The 15,949-nt window shown below is 42.2% G+C and overlaps 1 protein-coding gene across 1 annotated transcript in view; it reads left to right on the forward strand.

Annotated features, from left to right (window-relative positions):
- Positions 1 to 6,661: 6,661 nt before the first annotated feature.
- COQ8A (coenzyme Q8A) overlaps positions 6,662 to 15,949 on the forward strand; it is a 35,670-nt gene continuing 26,382 nt past the window's right edge. Inside the window, exons 1-3 of the mRNA XM_010163394.1 lie at positions 6,662 to 6,846; positions 9,225 to 9,635; positions 10,861 to 10,927. Of these exons, the coding sequence (XP_010161696.1) occupies positions 6,670 to 6,846; positions 9,225 to 9,635; positions 10,861 to 10,927 (655 nt within the window). The 5' untranslated portion in view covers positions 6,662 to 6,669. The remainder of the gene's footprint in view (positions 6,847 to 9,224; positions 9,636 to 10,860; positions 10,928 to 15,949) is intronic.

Below are 15,949 nucleotides of genomic sequence, written 5' to 3' on the forward strand. Positions count from 1 at the left end.
GCCGTAAAACCAAAGGTGTAAATTCAGCTTGTAGCAGTTGTGTCTCTTAAGTCTATGCTTTGAATATGGCATCTGTCTGAATCTCATGTTAACCTGTGTGTTTTGTGGTCATGCTCCACTTTGATTTTAATATTCTATTGTCCTTGTTGCTGGAGGAAAGATCCACGTGCATGGGAAGTAACTTTAGTCACAGAATTTATCGGAATTATCCATGGCTCTTGAGCCACATAAAGAACTCAGTGCAGTGGCTTGTTCTAAGCTCTACCCAGTGCATAAACAGAAGAAAACTGCTGAGTTTTCCTTGTCCTCTTTTGTTCTTCCTCCCTTTCTTCTTGGTAACAGAGATAATACAAAGGTAGGATGTTGGATATAAATATAACTCCAAAGTGGCACAACAACCCACATCTTTGTTGCCTAAATAGTATATTTTAAAGGCCTGCAAATGGAACATGTTTTGTCCCTCGACTGCAGATATTTCCCAGGTAAAGGCACAGAGTTCATTCTTGGGGGGTGGGAAGTGAGTGAGCAGTAGCCTTAAAATCACAGCAGTTGAGTCCGATCTACCTCAGTGTAATGGGAAACAACGTGCACCTGGGCCAGAATTTATTAGTGCATTGTGTCAAGGTGTATCAGCAGAGGAAGTGCCCTGTAATGAGGAAGTGTGCTTTCCCACTAAGATCTTAATTGTGAGTGAATTATTTCTAGATCTGTGGCCAGGGTAGAAAAAGACTGTGTTAATTCCAGGCATGTGGGCTGTGACTGTGCTTTTGCATGTCCCCAGACATTGTCCAGAAAGAAGTAAATAGAGCTGTCAGTCCAGAGCCTTCACTTTGCATTGATGTTTCTGTGCCTAAAATAAAGCAGACTGTGCTTACTTTTAAAGTGTCCAAGCATTCTTTTTCACTCTTATGTTGTGTGTCAAGCCATTTATGGGGAAAATAGTTCGTACTGAGGTTTGAGCTAGCTGTCATTCGCCAAAGATGACTGCTAGGCCTTCTGAATTTTGGTGGAAAGATGCATTTGTCTGCCAAGCAGCCCACTTCTATCAGTGTGTGTACTGCCATTATAACGATTAGAGAGTAAAACAAGTTCCGCCTGCCTTTCAGAGGTGTTTGTTTTAAATGGCATTGGCAAACTGCTTTGTCCAAGGGTAGTTTCAGAGACTTGAATTCAGTTTAAGGAAGTGTGAGTCAAAGCCATGTAGCAGGACTCCAGTATAGGAGTCCTTAGTTCTATTGTAGGTCAGATCTTTAAAGACATTTCTTCTGGAGCTGCAGTGTGTGGGAGACAGGGGAAGAATGAAGGCTAAGCAAGGTAGATCTTCAGTTCAATTTAAAGGATGATGTCAGCTTTCTCCTTTTAAAATGCAGTTTGTTCTGTGCCCTGCATGGATAAAATTGGGGTCAGCTGTAACCCAAGGAATCCAGCTAATGAAAATATGCCCAGGCAGGGGCCTGGAAATGTGGTATCAAAGGAACTGGTGGGGAAGTGTGTGATGGAACTGAACAAGGCCATGAATGAAAGGATCACATGAAAGGGTTGGTATGGCAACACGTAAAAAAAAATGGAAAAATCTGTAAAAGATCAGTAACAGAACAGCTTAATGAATAATACTTATCTTGAAGTTAGTCTACTGCTAGTTTATGACCATGGAACAAATGTGCTGAGTACCTGGTCATCTGTATCTTGTTTATGGTGTTTATTATTTTTATTTCATACCGTGGCCACACTCACTCTGATGGTGTGGGTGGCTGTAACACTGGTTTCAGGGTTATAGTCCTTGTTTAGATACAGCTAAAATAACAATGATTGTGATAATGAATAATAGGAAGGGAGGGAAGGCATAGAGACTGTTTCCTTTGGAAGTGTGATATTTTAATTATCTGCCTCACTACCTGTCCAACCTAATATTTTTCATTTTTGTCTCATTTATTTATAAGAAAAGTTGGAGATAAAGAAGGCAGCTAAAAAACTTCTGAATACCTGAGAGGGAGAATATAGGCTACTGTAAAACTGCTGGGGTTTTGGTCGGGTTTTTTTAGTGGGATTTTTTTTTTATTTTGTTTTTTAATTATTCAACAGTAGATGAGCTTCCTTCTTGGGTGGCTGGAAAACTGTTGGTGGTAGAAGTAATTGCCTTATATTGGAGGAGGCTATGTTGTGCTGCTTAGAAAACTTTCAGAAATATTTCTGCTATATTTCTGTATAGTTAGAAGTCTCCTTGTGCTTCAGCTTGGTCTGTCCTATATATGTGTGTGTATACACATGTGTCTGTGCATATGTGAGTAAGGTTTTTAACTGTACAAGCATCTGGAAAAAGGCACATAGAGTCAGGAGCTGGTCTGTGTGTCTGCAGGAGCACATGTTAACATGTGGAAAAGAAGGGGTATGAATGGAGGGATGTGTTTTGGAAACAGTACAAATATAAGAATTTATCTGCTGCCTGTTGTGAGGCTTTGTGTTTCTGTTGTCGGCCTCTGATACACTGAGTGTCTCACTGTATTTGCTGAAACCTTCAGTCAGTAGTCTGGCACGTTGGAGAAGGGAGGAAATGTGCTGCAGTTAGTCACTAGAGGACAGTGGCTTGTGAGGCAGGTAGTTGTTGCACACAGGAGCATCCCAGGCATTGATTTAGTTTTGTTGTTACAACAGGGTTCAAAATCTGGTGCAATGTCAGGAGATGACACCGGTGTGCTACCTAACCTATACAAGTCCCTCTGCCTGCCATGTGGACCTCGTCTGGTGTCTGAGGATGACTTGACTGTAGCCTCCTCATGCTATAAAGTGTGGATGTTTCCCAGAGATTCATTTACCTGTGAGAAGTTTACTAAGCAAAAACTGTGATCCTGCCTGTTCTTGGAAAATAGCTCATGATTGACACTTGTCAACCCTCTTCAATCCAGGTGAGCAGGCACTCTGACAGCTCGTGTAGGCATGACCGACTTGTCCATGCTCCATGCCAGCACTGCCCTACTTTGCTAGCATAGATAACAAGTCCTCAGGAGACCAAGTCAAGTGTGATGTAGACTTTGTATGCTCAGTCCAGTTCTGCTTGAAACCACTCCTTAAATCTGTTTTTGATAGAGATTGCTTATATTGTTTATTTGTTGATTTAGTGGTGGTATGAATAGAACTTGGCATGGAGGGGGGAAAAAAATATATATATCTCTTGCCTGCTGTCTGCACTGGGTATTAACACAAGTGTATTGTTGGGGATACGTACCAATCTTCTTGGAAGTGTGCACTTCCTCTGTCTTTCAGTTTTTGTGTTTCTTGTCCTTGCTTGTGCTTATTGCTTCTTCACTGCAGAAAAAAGGTAATTTTTCTAGTTCTTGGTTATTTTTTGTGTGTAGTCTTTTCCCTTCCTGGTTATCTAGCATGTATTTTCTTTCATGTTTTCCCCTTCTGGTTATGATAACCTCATTAGTCTCTGCTTTCTGTCCCCTTCCCAGGATAATTAACCAATGTGTCCTGCTAAATGTAGGGCCTATAAAACTAGATAACCTGGGATTTTTTCAATTTGAAGAAAATGCCTCTAGTATCAGTTCAGTTCTCATTGCACTTATTAGCTCCCCACTTCATATTGCTTGATGATGGGTATAGACATCACCTAAATGTTTTCTTGCTCCTGATGCTTATTACCAAAGGATTAATTATTGCAGTATAGCTATTTTTGTTTCCTCTGCTTTTTCCTGACTGTGCTTTGTTAAAGGTGAGGACTTGGTGTACAAAAGATGAGGAAGTGGAAGGAGAAGGTTTACAATTCTGTTAAAAACCAGGAGTATGGTCTTGCTTCTGAAAATGTTACTCCTTCTCAGCCTTTATTTGTTGGTGACTCTCCTTGGGACTGACCTCCTTGCGGAGCCATGCCTTGCCTTTGTGCTTGTACTGTGCTTTCCATTTGGGTCTGTGAGCTACTTGCAGAGAATCTGAGAGATCATTGAAAACAGCAAGTCAGTTGCCTGTAGGCTTGTATTTCCTACTGAGCAGCCTGTGTTTCAGCAGGGTGCTGGGATAAATGGCCTGTTATAACAGCCTGTCCTTTGGCAGTGCTGCGTAGGAGCACGTTGCTGATGTTTCTGAACTAACAAACCACTTGCATGGTACCCAGGTGTTTATCACTGCTGTGCAGAGGAAAGTGGGGGTGACAGCATGGAAGTCGGAAGGATATTTGTAGCAATGTGCCCAGTGCTGTCTCTTATAGCCAAACCTGTAAAGGGCAATCAGTCCTCTTTGCTTGCTGGTATATTTAGCAATGGAGGGTTGAGCATGCATTGTGCAATGTACGTTTTCCACTTGTGGTTGCGTTAGCTTCCTTGAAATTTTGTTGGAAGATTTATTTTCTTTAAAAATGCACATTTAGTGTATCATAACTGTCACTCCAAGATTAAGTCCTTCAGCTGTTTCTGGGTGAAAGGGGGATATGGTTTTAGTATTGTTGCTTAGAAAGATCCATGTTGAAAGTGGATGTTTTTTGCATGTGTTGTGTGAGTGTGCACTGGTCTATATTGCATTACCTTTTGTTGCCCTTCTTGGGAGTGAATGAACTGTTTGCACTCAAGCTTTCCTGTGCTTCTAATACCTGTGGCTACAAAGGCACTTATCTTAGTAGTGGCAACCTTTGAACAGTCTCATTTCAGCAAGGACAGTACTGTGTTGTTGGCTGGTTTCTTTGCCTGGATCTGAATTGCAGGGGCCGCCTGTAAATGCTTTGAGCGAGATCCATGTGGAAATTTCCAGCGTGAAGATACGGGGGTAGAACAACCACCTCCTGTTGACAGAGTACATTTCCTTACCTGACTGACAGGCAATTTTCAAGTTTAAAAGTGCATTATACAACATTAAAACCAACCCTAGTGATTAAACTCTGGAGAGATTCAGGAGTAACACTTCTTACAGGTCTGGAGCATATGGACAAGTCTTGTAAAGATAGGCTTGATTTTTATTTTTACAGCTAACCCATTAAGCCCAGATTCATTGCAAATGCTTGACTGTCCTTCTAACAACTGTGCTTAAATCATGTAATGTATAATACTCACTTCCTGGCTACAGCGGTTGTTCCTGATTTTGATCACTGACTAACAGTTGTTGAACAAATACTCCAGTAACTGGGGTTTACCCTGCACTAGCATAACAATGGGTTTCTGAAATTCAGCTGTACTAATCCATGCACCTGCTGTGTGATTGCAGCAAACTCTTGTGCTTGCCCAGAAATTTAACTCTAGCAGTCCATATTTCTCCTGCATGACTGATATAGTTTGTGAGACAGGCTTTGTGTTTCCCGAGAAGATAACTAGATCCAGTTGCTTGTGCTCTGCAGCAGGGTGTTGTACTGTGTGTACTGTTGACTTAGGATCCCTTGTTCCGCTTCAGTGTATTAATTTTTACAGTTGTAGTGTCTGTGTGGGTGTTGACTGGTTATCTTCTGAAAATGAATTGGTACCTGTGTATCTACCTAGGAAATAAGTATGTGGAGACTAGTGCTTGGTGCCTGTCACAGCCAGAACACTTTTTTTCCTCCAAAGCATTACAGAGGACACTGTATGGGTAAGGTTGAACCTTACTCAGTGTCTTGTGTCAACTGCATGCCTCTGAATTCTGGGTCAGTAAAGGTGGGACAATGTACGACTGAGCCAGCCCTGGAACTGTGACCCCAACTGGGCTTTAAAGATGTGAGAGATGAGTGAAATAAACATGTGGAAGATCTCCCTTGCAGAATGGTTTGGCACCCCGGCCGCTCCTGATTTTCTTTTACATGAACCATAGTGATGTGTAGGAGAGCTGGTGTCCTGAGCCTGTGCTTGGCTCTAGGCTGAGACAGAGGAGTTAGCAGAACTTGTTCTTAGATTCACTCTGTCCTGCACTCTACAATGCCCAGTTTGTATTTGAAGACACTGAAATAGCACAGACTGTTAGCAGTCTGAGATGGAGTGCCTCTTGAACAGGAAGGGGGATGAGTAAAAAATTTAGCACTGTAGTGCAGTACCTTGCACATGCTTGTGGTAGGTGGGTTGTATTCTGAGCATACTTAAATTTCCAATTAAAAGCAGCAGAGTGAGGTACAAGTTTGGTACTGAGCAGACTGCCCTTGGAGGACACACAAAGCCTACTCGTTGGTGTGGGGGTGAAGAAATCTGGCTATGTAGAATGAGCAGGCATAGCTCCAGGGCAGGAATGGGATGTGACAATTGTCAGTGCACTTCATCCATGCTATCAGGCACTGAGAATATGTTCCAAGGCCTGATAATAATTAAAGGTCAAATGCTAATGCTTTTAATCCTTTTTAAATATCTGTAAGGAATCAAGACCATCTTTGCAGTGTTACTGACATTTACCTGTCTTTGCTTCCCCTGGTCAGTGGTAACTTGAATATTTGTGGAGTCCTGGAGCTCTATCCTAACTCATGAACAGACGTGAGGAGAGTTCTCACTTTGCCTGGTAAGGTCAGCTAACTAGCTGTCATTCAAGCTGGCCTGTGTGCTATCTGAGCTGCAAACAAGTTCCCATGGTGCCTGGTTGCCAAAGCAGCAAGAGATTTTCTGGGATACGCCACTGGCTCTTGGGTGACTTGAAACTCGTTGCAAACTTGTTCCTTGACCTCTTGCTTTCTCCCCCCCCCACCCCGGCCCCTTTTTCTTTTTCATCTTTCAGCACGGAAATACATCAGTCATGGCGGGTGATGCCATCATGGTCATGAGAGGCTTGACAAAGCTTAGTAAAGCGGTCCTAGAAACCCAAGCAGGACAGTTTCGGCAGGTGCTCCTTGGGGGCGATGCAGTTACCATTGCAAGGACTCTCCAGGCTGCTGCTGAAGAACAGTTCAGTTCTGCCTTGGGGAAAGTACAGGTAAGCACAGCTCTTTGTGATGTTTTGCTTTTCCTCCAGGTTCTCTTTGGTTTTGTTGTGAGAGTGGCTAGGAACTTGCATCGTGAACTAGAACCTTGCCCTTAAGTGCTGGATCAAAAATACAGATGTTGCAATACTCTGGGAATTCTCCAGGACTTCTGTAGTGTGCAGTAGGTGCTTGGACAGGAATGGCAGAGGAATGTCGCTGTAGTGTTTCTGTTTCCATTACTGAGTGTTTAAGACATGCCGAAAATGAAAAGTGCTCTGTTCACCCCATCTTGTCAAAGATCAAGCTCTTGCTAAGATTTGCCATCATTTAAAGCGTCCTTTCAACTTCAGTCATTGATTACCTCTCCTTTGATTAAATGAATAAGCTCCTTTAGAATGAATTTGGTTTGTGTTGGTGCTGCTTCCTTTCTTGACAGAATTGGTGCATGTGGTATTTTTCAGAATGGCTCAGAGTCAGGTGTTTTTGCATGTTCATCACTTACAGCCCAGGCTGGATTTTAGGAACTTATTTTCAAATAGGGAACATAAGGAAAACCAGACTCTTACTCTTATTTATTTATTTATTTTTAATAAAGCAGCAGCTTCTGTTGCCAGACATGGGGATGGATTTATTAAGAGCTTTACACTTGCTGTGTTGCCATCTCTTGAAAACATGGGGCTTGTCTGAGGAAAATATCTTAATCAAAAATTATCATCTGTTATCATCCTTTAGAAAGTATAGCTCAGATCATCATTTTTGAAGCATGAACTAATAACTGAGGTTTTGATATTTTTTAATGCAATGAGCTTAGACTATCATGGCAGTCTGTAGCTTCAGTCCTAGAATCTGGGCCTGTGTTTCCTGGGTTCTATTTAAGCTTGCAATGGAAATACCCTAAGTGCGTTTGTTTATGGGGATAGTGCTTTCTCTTGCCTTTGTCCTCCTTTTTCATCCAAGGAGGCAGACAGAGATGATGTTCTCCCATTCTTGTGCATGTTTCTCTGCAGGACATGAGCCCCACAAGCACACCTGCAGAACACTTGCCCTGCCTTCTCTAAATGAGTTGCATGAGAAGCTGCTGCCAAAGCAGGGCTCAGTAAGAAATCTATAGTCTGAAGCTACAGCACTTTCCGTTTTGAAGAGAGGAAAGCTTTTTTGTTAAGTGGCTATATTTCACTTCTCTTGAGCTGTGGCAGGGTTTTGGCTGTCTGACATGCTTTTTACAATTTAAGTATGGGAGTAGGGAGGCCTTCTTGCTTGAAATCATCACTTAGTATTGTGGCCGCAGTCCCCATCTGTAAACAGAGTTCTCCCCCCACCCCTCCCTAAACTGTGATGTTGAGGTTCAGAATAGCATGAGACCTGCTGAATAACAGGAAAGACCATGTTCTGTTTTTCTTTTTTTCTGTAAGGAAAGGAAATGTAATTAGTGTTTAGGAAAGAGCCTAAAATATGCTGCCTGCTTGCCTGACCGCAGCAGGATTTAAAATCCTGTTGATTGGCTGTGATACTCATCAGTTCTTCCATGGTATTGCCTCTGCTGAGATAGTTAACTAGAATATGTAAAGTAGCAAGTAAATAGGAGATAATACTCTGCTGCTGACTTTTTTTTTTCCCTATTTTTTTTCCCCTGTGTTGAAAAGTGGTGGGAAATATCTGGACTTAGTGGGGCAGCTCTTGCAGGTCAGGACAGAACAGAAAAGACTGTCAGCAGAAGCTTGCCTTGAGTGGTGTTGTATCTGATGCTACTATCCTTGCTTCAAGTACATAATTTTATTCATTTTGGGATGATGACAAACCCTGCCATAGTTTAGTGGCTGAATAATGGAATGTATTTTGCAGCTGGTAATGCCATGACAGGTTAAGCTTACTTTGCCTATAAGTAGGTATCTGGTATTGCTTTGGGCTTGAAAGTGCTGACATTGCATGATTAGGGACAGGATGGGAGGGGGGAGCATGACAGGGATAAGAACTGAGTATTATGAGGTTTAGCTTTTTGTTATCCCTCCTAAGTATATCTTAAGTGATACTGCAGCTCCCATCACCTGTTGTTTCTGAGCAGTGTATTGCTTCTAGTGAACTCCAGAATTAGTGACCCTTCCTGGCAGTGTACGTAGAACAAGGCGGTCTCCAGTTACGGGTATCTGAGAAGCTGTGAACACGTTTGTCCCACCAGTGGGGTTGAAAGACTGCCAGTGATCCCAGGTGTCCTCAGTGTCTCTTCGTTTTTCCTGTCTTTTACTGTGAATATCTGCAGTGCCAGAGTCTCCACAAATTACTTATTGTGGAGACATGACAGCCTAGTTGCATGTCTGTCTCTGAGGACTACAGATGGGTAGGGAGCAGGTTTTAAGTTCTTTTCTTAAAGTGTTTCTATTATTGTTTGCAGGAACTAGGCAAACAGCAGGAGAACTTAACTGATCTCAGTGAGGATTTTGGAAAAGACTATGACTTCTCAGCCCAAGAGCCATCAGATGCTCCAATGGACTTCTCCACTGCCCCTGGCAAGCCTCATGAACACAGTGGTGAAGGCCCTGCTTACACTTACACTACGAATGGACCTTTTAGGGGTGTTGGTGAGACTGGAGATTCTGGTATGGGCCAGAAACCTTTCCCTCCCAAAATGGATGCAAGGTTATTTGGAGGCTTTAGGGACCCTGGAAATCCTTTCGCTGCTGCCTTTGGACAAAATCGGGCTTTTCACCAAGACCATTCCTCTGTTAGTGGATTAACAGCCGAAGATATTGATAAAGCCAGACAGGCCAAAACGGGTTCAGAGCAGAAACCCTACAAACAGATGGTATGTTTTTTTAAAATCAAGGATTCTCAGTACTGTGGTTTCTATACTGGATTGTCCTTACCTCTCTTGTGTTTCTCTCACTTCTTTCTCTTCTGCTGTTCCCTTTTGTGGAGGCAAGAGAGGGAAGTGCCAGTGCTCACTAACTCTGATCTCTGTGATATTTCTTCTGCTCTCCTTTCACACCTGCCCCCTCTGTATCGGATATTCTGACGTGAGAGGATGTTTAAAAAACATACATAGGGTTAGACTTCAATTTTATATTAAGCAGAGCTCTCCATTCACTGGACTATGAAGACTCGTGTTATTTATTGATGCATATTACAGTAATGAAGGGTCTGTATTTCATCCCAGTTTTTGGGATGAAATGTTGAGCAGGTGAGTACAGCTGTAGGCTACAAAGGTTTGAAGAGTGACCTAAAGAGTGTATCTTCTCCCTGAAGGGCACTGTTACCTTTAGCTAGCTGTTTTGCTATGGCTGTGAAGAATTAATTGGACCTAAGCTCCTCTCAGTGAAGGCTATGGCTTCCTGTACTGCATCTTGCAGTCCTCCTAGAGGTGAAGGGAATGTTGCCCTGAGCATTAGTAGACTGAACAGTAACATAGCTCAGTTTTTGCTTTAGTGCTTCATGCCCTTGTGTGAGACAGTGCAGAAAGCCCACAGCAGAATTCAGTGGAGGTACTTGCCATCTGCTCTGATCTGCCCACTTCCCCAAACCCAGTATCAGGTGCTACTGTGGGTTCACTCACTCAGGATATTGCTTTGATGAAACTGCATGCTTCTGCTGTTCCAGCTGTTGTGTGGGGGAATTGTCTACAACACTGTGAACCTGATAACCTTCCATGAGTTTAAATTTCATGTGTGGAAGGGAGTTTGGGTTGCCATTGTGCTGCTTCTTTCAAGTTCAAAATGTAGGGGCTGCTGAGGTGAAAGTGAAAATGGGGTTTATAAACGTGGTGGTCAGCTCTGCTGTCTTTCCCACCCTCTTATCCACTCCTCTGGCTGGTGTATGTTTCAGTCCATGGTGTGTCTGTTCTGCAGCATGTTCTCTTGAAAATCTCTCAACATATATAGGACTTGGTGTTCAAGAAAAGCTTTCTGTAGCACAGGGTTGTTGAAGTGCTTTCAGAGTCAGACTCTGTATTTGCAGGTATCTGACCATATGCACAGTTAACTTGTGGATTTTTTGTTTTGTTTTGTTTTCCTTTCCCCCTCTTTCTGCTGCAGCTCAGCGAGCGGGCCCGGGAGAGGAAGGTTCCTGTCACAAGGATCGGACGGCTCGCCAACTTTGGAGGTCAGTTTGCACACCTACATTTGCGAAGTCACTGAGCTTGAACGTACTAATTAATAGCTAGCTATGATAGTGCTTCTGCTGAGGCATTAATTAGTTGGTTCTATTTTCTAGTTAAGCTTGCTAATAGGAAAGTGTTTTCCCACAAACAGCTGGTTAGCTCAGAGCTTGATTTGGGCTTTTTCCTTACAGTTATGGACAGCAAAGTGTTTTCCCACAAACAGCTGGGAAACTTGATTTGGGCTTTTTCCTTACAGTTATGGATCTTGACCTTTAGTCAGAACAAAGTTATACTTTGAATCCTGTCTTCTATCACTCTTTTATCATATCTAACTACTATTGTGATGGCAAATAAAAAGTTCCCCACCTAAACAGAACTTTCAGATGCATTTAGGAAGCTACCTGTAAAACAAGAACAACAGAGTTGGCATGGGTTTTGATTTGTCTTAAGATGGCAGGCTGATATCTATCTGTTCTGAAATGGAGGGGGGGGAGTAGAGGGGTGGGAAAGTCACTCTTAAGAGTGTAGGGCAGGTGATTTGGGAGTGCATAGTAGAACTGCACATCTTCATGGTAACACAAACTGGGCTGTGCTTTTTTAATGAGAGGGTGAGAGTGAGGTGCAGGTTGTTCTCCAGTCTGTGCCAATACCCTGGCCCTTCATATATGTGATTTGATTTTACTGAGGAAACTCTCCCTTCTGGTCCTTACAGTATGCTCTTACTGTCAAGCATAGACAGCTGGAGTAGCTGTTATTTTAAATATTTTTTTCTCAAACTTATTCTCATTACTTCTGTGAACAGTAGTTAAATACCAAAAGTATATGTTTTATATTTATTTTTGAGGGTGGAGAGATGATAATAGTTAAGGTTTGATTTATTTACCTCTTGCTTATAAATCATTTTATCATAGGAAGGATGTAAAGTCTGAGCTTGTAAGATACAGCTAGCTGAAACCTATGTGAATTTCATTTGCAGAATGGGACTTACTATGATTAAAAGCAGATAAATAACTTCAGAAATATTAACAGATGGTGTTTATCTAATGTCTTATATCCAAAGTGATCAAAAGACTTAACATGTTCCTGAGAAAACAGGAACTATCACAGTATTGCAGGTGGAAAAGATGATCACAGCTTGTCTTACTTATCTAATCATAAGATGAGTAGTCTCCCCGTGTGTTGTGGGGTTGTTTTTTGTGACTGTAGAGTTTTGACATGATAGTAGCCTGTCTGGGTTAAGAACAGTCTCTCCCAAGTAGCATGTTAGGCCCTTGTGGCTCTTGTGATTCTCTTCCACAAAATTTGATAGAGAAGCACATGTGCAAAGTAGATATCCTTGTGTTACAGATCCCAGGAGAAAGAAAAATAGCCTGTCAAATGTAATTCACATCAACTATTATATTAAAAAACAACAATTATTCTTCCTATGTGTGTTTCTTTGTCAGAGTAGTATGCACACTAGGAGGAGTTGGGGGCAGGGACTGATTCTGTGCAGTGCAGGAATAAACAGCAAGTGAGTTTTGACATAAGGTCTTAATGCTGGTCAGATCTCTTTAACCCTGTAGTTCATTGCAGGTGCTCTGGCTTCTCAGCATGTTTAGCATTCATAAAGGGAAGCAGGATTCATGATCTGCTTTTTGGAGTAACAAGGCATCACTTTAAAACTCACTTGACTTCTTTGTTTTTAAGCTCTAGTAGCCTACGGGTCTCTGTTCTAATCTAGACTTGGTTTCTATGGAAAGTGTCACAGTACTTTTAGCTGTCATCTTCTGAATTTATCTGTGGCTGCTTGCTGACAGCTGGTGGATGTGAAGTGGTGGCAGATGACCAAATCTTCTGTGAACTTCTGAGTTCCAGTGTTGTTGTATGCTTCAGCTCTTGGCACCCGCGGCTGTTGCATGAGGAAAGGCTGACTCATGCTTCAAGGGGAAATATAACTACCTGTCTTCTGCTAACCTCAGGTTAAAAAACAAAACAAAAACCACCAAAACCACAAAGAGAGAGTAAGAAAGAGATTGTTTATAAGCAGCACTCCCAAGTTATATCTGGGTTTGTCATCTTTTTTTTTGGTCTTGCCCTTCTCCTCCAGTTGTCTGTTATATGATTGAATCACTGGCAAGACTGATCTCTTGCTTTCAGACTGCTTTTGAGGGGATATTGTGTTGCAAAATGGTGTTCAGCTTCTCTGGTCTTTGCAATCTCTTGTTAGCATTCGTTGCTTATCTCTCTCTCTCAATTTTTCCTTGGAACAGTGAGGAGATACAGTACTGTCGGTATACTGGCTAACAAACATCAGATGTGGCCTATAGAGAGGTTTTTTTCCAGTTTAAGAAATCCCTTGGTTATATTTTGGTAGGCTGGGTAATGCTTGAAGAAGGCTTCTGAGGGTGTAGCGGGTCTGAAGTAGTGTGGGCAGCCCCACATGGGAAGGACTACCTGTAAGGAACGCTTCTTAATGGTCAGATCTTGATCCAGACTGGTATGAGCTTTTAAACAGCCTCTAGAACTGCGTGGAAGGAGGGACTCCATTTATAGCAAGGAGCAGCTCCTGCTTGCTGTTTGCTCCAAGTGTAGAGTGTTTGTTCCGACCTGCACATGGCCTTGAGAGAACCAGTGAAATTGTGAAACCCTGTCAGCTAATTCTAGCGTGACTTTTCCTGACTGGCTGTTATCTGATGAGAAAGGTTCATCTTTATGAAGCACTTTAAATGCTGAAACCAGGAAACATTAGGTGATGGCAAGAGCTGTGGTGTGCTGTTCACTTTTACCTGTTTTAGATTCCTCTGAAGTTGTTGGTGAGCTTTGGCTTAAGGCTGTTTTCCTCTTAGATTGTGAGCAGGGGAAGGCAGTACTTGTGTGCCTCTCCTAGCTGCCTACTGCCCTCGCTGTCAGACCTTTCTGGGTATTCTTAGGAGTGATGCAAGAGGTAATGTGTACAATTTAAAAAAAAAAAAAAAATCTGCAAGCTGAAGGGTGAGGCTGATTAAGGGAGACTCATGAGGACATAGGAGTTTCCAACTGAGATGAGAATTGATTTTTGCTTTCCTAAGATCCAACCCAAATTAATGTATTTCTTTTTTAGAGAAGGAAAGATAAGCTTGAAGTAAACTGTTTCAAAGCTCAGTGGTAGGTGAGTTGGAAGTTCCCTGTACCTGCACAGTATGTTCTCTCTCATGCATTTTCTCTTGTCTTGCCTTTTCAATGGAAGTCAGAAACAAGGTGTAGGATGATTTAATGAGTCTCCAAGTACATAATTGGTGTTTGGGAGCACCTGCTGCTGTTGAGGTGTGATGGTTAACAGCTGGAAAGAGCACTTTTGCAAGGGATGTCACTGTTAACCTGTGGAATAATGGTGACCCTTGCTCCCTAGGACATTCAAATGATCAGAATTAAGTAGGGGATAGCAGGGCTGGGGGATGATTATTTCCTGCTCTAGCAGCTGCCTCTTTGCATTGCCTTGAAAATAACTAAGGGCATGAGGCTGCTCCATATCCTCGAGGGATGTAACTTGGAGCAAATCAGCTTTTTGTGCACAATTTATTTCTTTTGTGCTTTGGGGTGCCATCTTCATCTGGAGACCCGAGGAAATCATTGCAGGAAACAGAATAGTTGAGGTGGATTCTTCCCATACTACCTCCACACCAGTCAAACTAGCATGTGACTCTGACTTTTCTTGGTGGGATAAAACCCACCTTTTTCTTTATTTCCATATTAGAACAAGATCATTTTAGACTTGGAGAAAATGGAAAGATGCTGAGTAGGTCAAAAGAAGAGTACATGTAACTATTCCTGGGGTTCAGATAGCTGAATTCCCATGCTATTGGCACAGCACTTGAATCATTCCTCCTCCTGTCTTTGCATGTTTTTTGTTGTTCCCTTGATGATACAGGGAATGTTGATCTCGGCTGTGGTGTCAGGACATGCTGGTGGGTGATACACAAATTAGTAACAGGAGGCAGAAATACCTGGACTACAGAGTTTGCCTGGCTTCTCGCCTCTTCTGGGAGTAAAGAACATTTTTCTGAAAAGATGGAAGATAATTTTCTCCTTGCACGTAGTCCTGAGCTAATGTTTCTCTGTAGTCAGCACAAGGTCCTCTACTGAACTTCTTTGTCCTTTTTATGTATTTCTTGCAGCAGTTGGAGTGACTGCTGGTAGCTGTATTTTAGTACTAAATACCATCCTTCATTTTTATTTGTTTATTTTCTTTTATTATTTTTCTTACCAGGATTGGAATTGGTAAAACAGTTTTTCCACAGTTTTTTATTCCATGCTTGTTTTGTAGCCTGATGGGTCATCAGTTCCACCCACACATCTTTTCTTTATTTCCATTCTCCCTTCCTTGCATCATTTGCCTTTTCTAAGCAGTTTCTGTCTCCTTTAATAATATTCCTGGTTTGTGAGTTTATTATTTTAATGATATAATAAGATCCTTTCGCAATAAAGAAAATTCGGGAAGCTTGCAGTGAAGTCTAGATCTAATGTGATTGTAGCAGGTTGCTTGTTTTGGTTTTGTTTTTTGGTGTTTTTTTTTTTTTAAAAAAAAGGACTGATGGTTACAGGATTGTTTGTCACATCAGTGGCGAGTGTGGCTCTCTTCTGGTGAGCATTTAATGCTCAGGAAACTAGTGGAAATAGATGCACAACTCTCTGCAGCTTGCAACGTGTTCTGTGTGGTGCTTGTAGTGTTTGACGTGACTGTAACCAGGGCACAGGCTGCTCCAGGGGAGAGTCTCGCCCACCCCTGCGCTTGACAGGCTGAGCAGAGTGATAACAGCCCATTCAGTCTCCTGTTTGTGTCAGTTGCTGAGCAGGAGGATTCTTCCTGAACAAAACTGATTCGAGATCATCTCTTGATGGGCTTGGTTTGAAGTGTCACAGGGGCTGAAGATGCCTGGAAAATGTCTGAAGAGGCACTCTGCTGGTATAAAACCAAGTGGCATTTTCCAGGCCTGAAATAATCCGCCTGCATGAAGTGCAAAATGCAGGAGTGTGACTTTCTAGAGGTGTTCAGGGATGTCATT

The sequence above is a fragment of the Antrostomus carolinensis genome, unplaced genomic scaffold, assembly GCF_000700745.2.
Source record: "Antrostomus carolinensis isolate BGI_N321 unplaced genomic scaffold, ASM70074v2 scaffold632, whole genome shotgun sequence".
Lineage (NCBI taxonomy): Eukaryota > Metazoa > Chordata > Aves > Caprimulgiformes > Caprimulgidae > Antrostomus > Antrostomus carolinensis.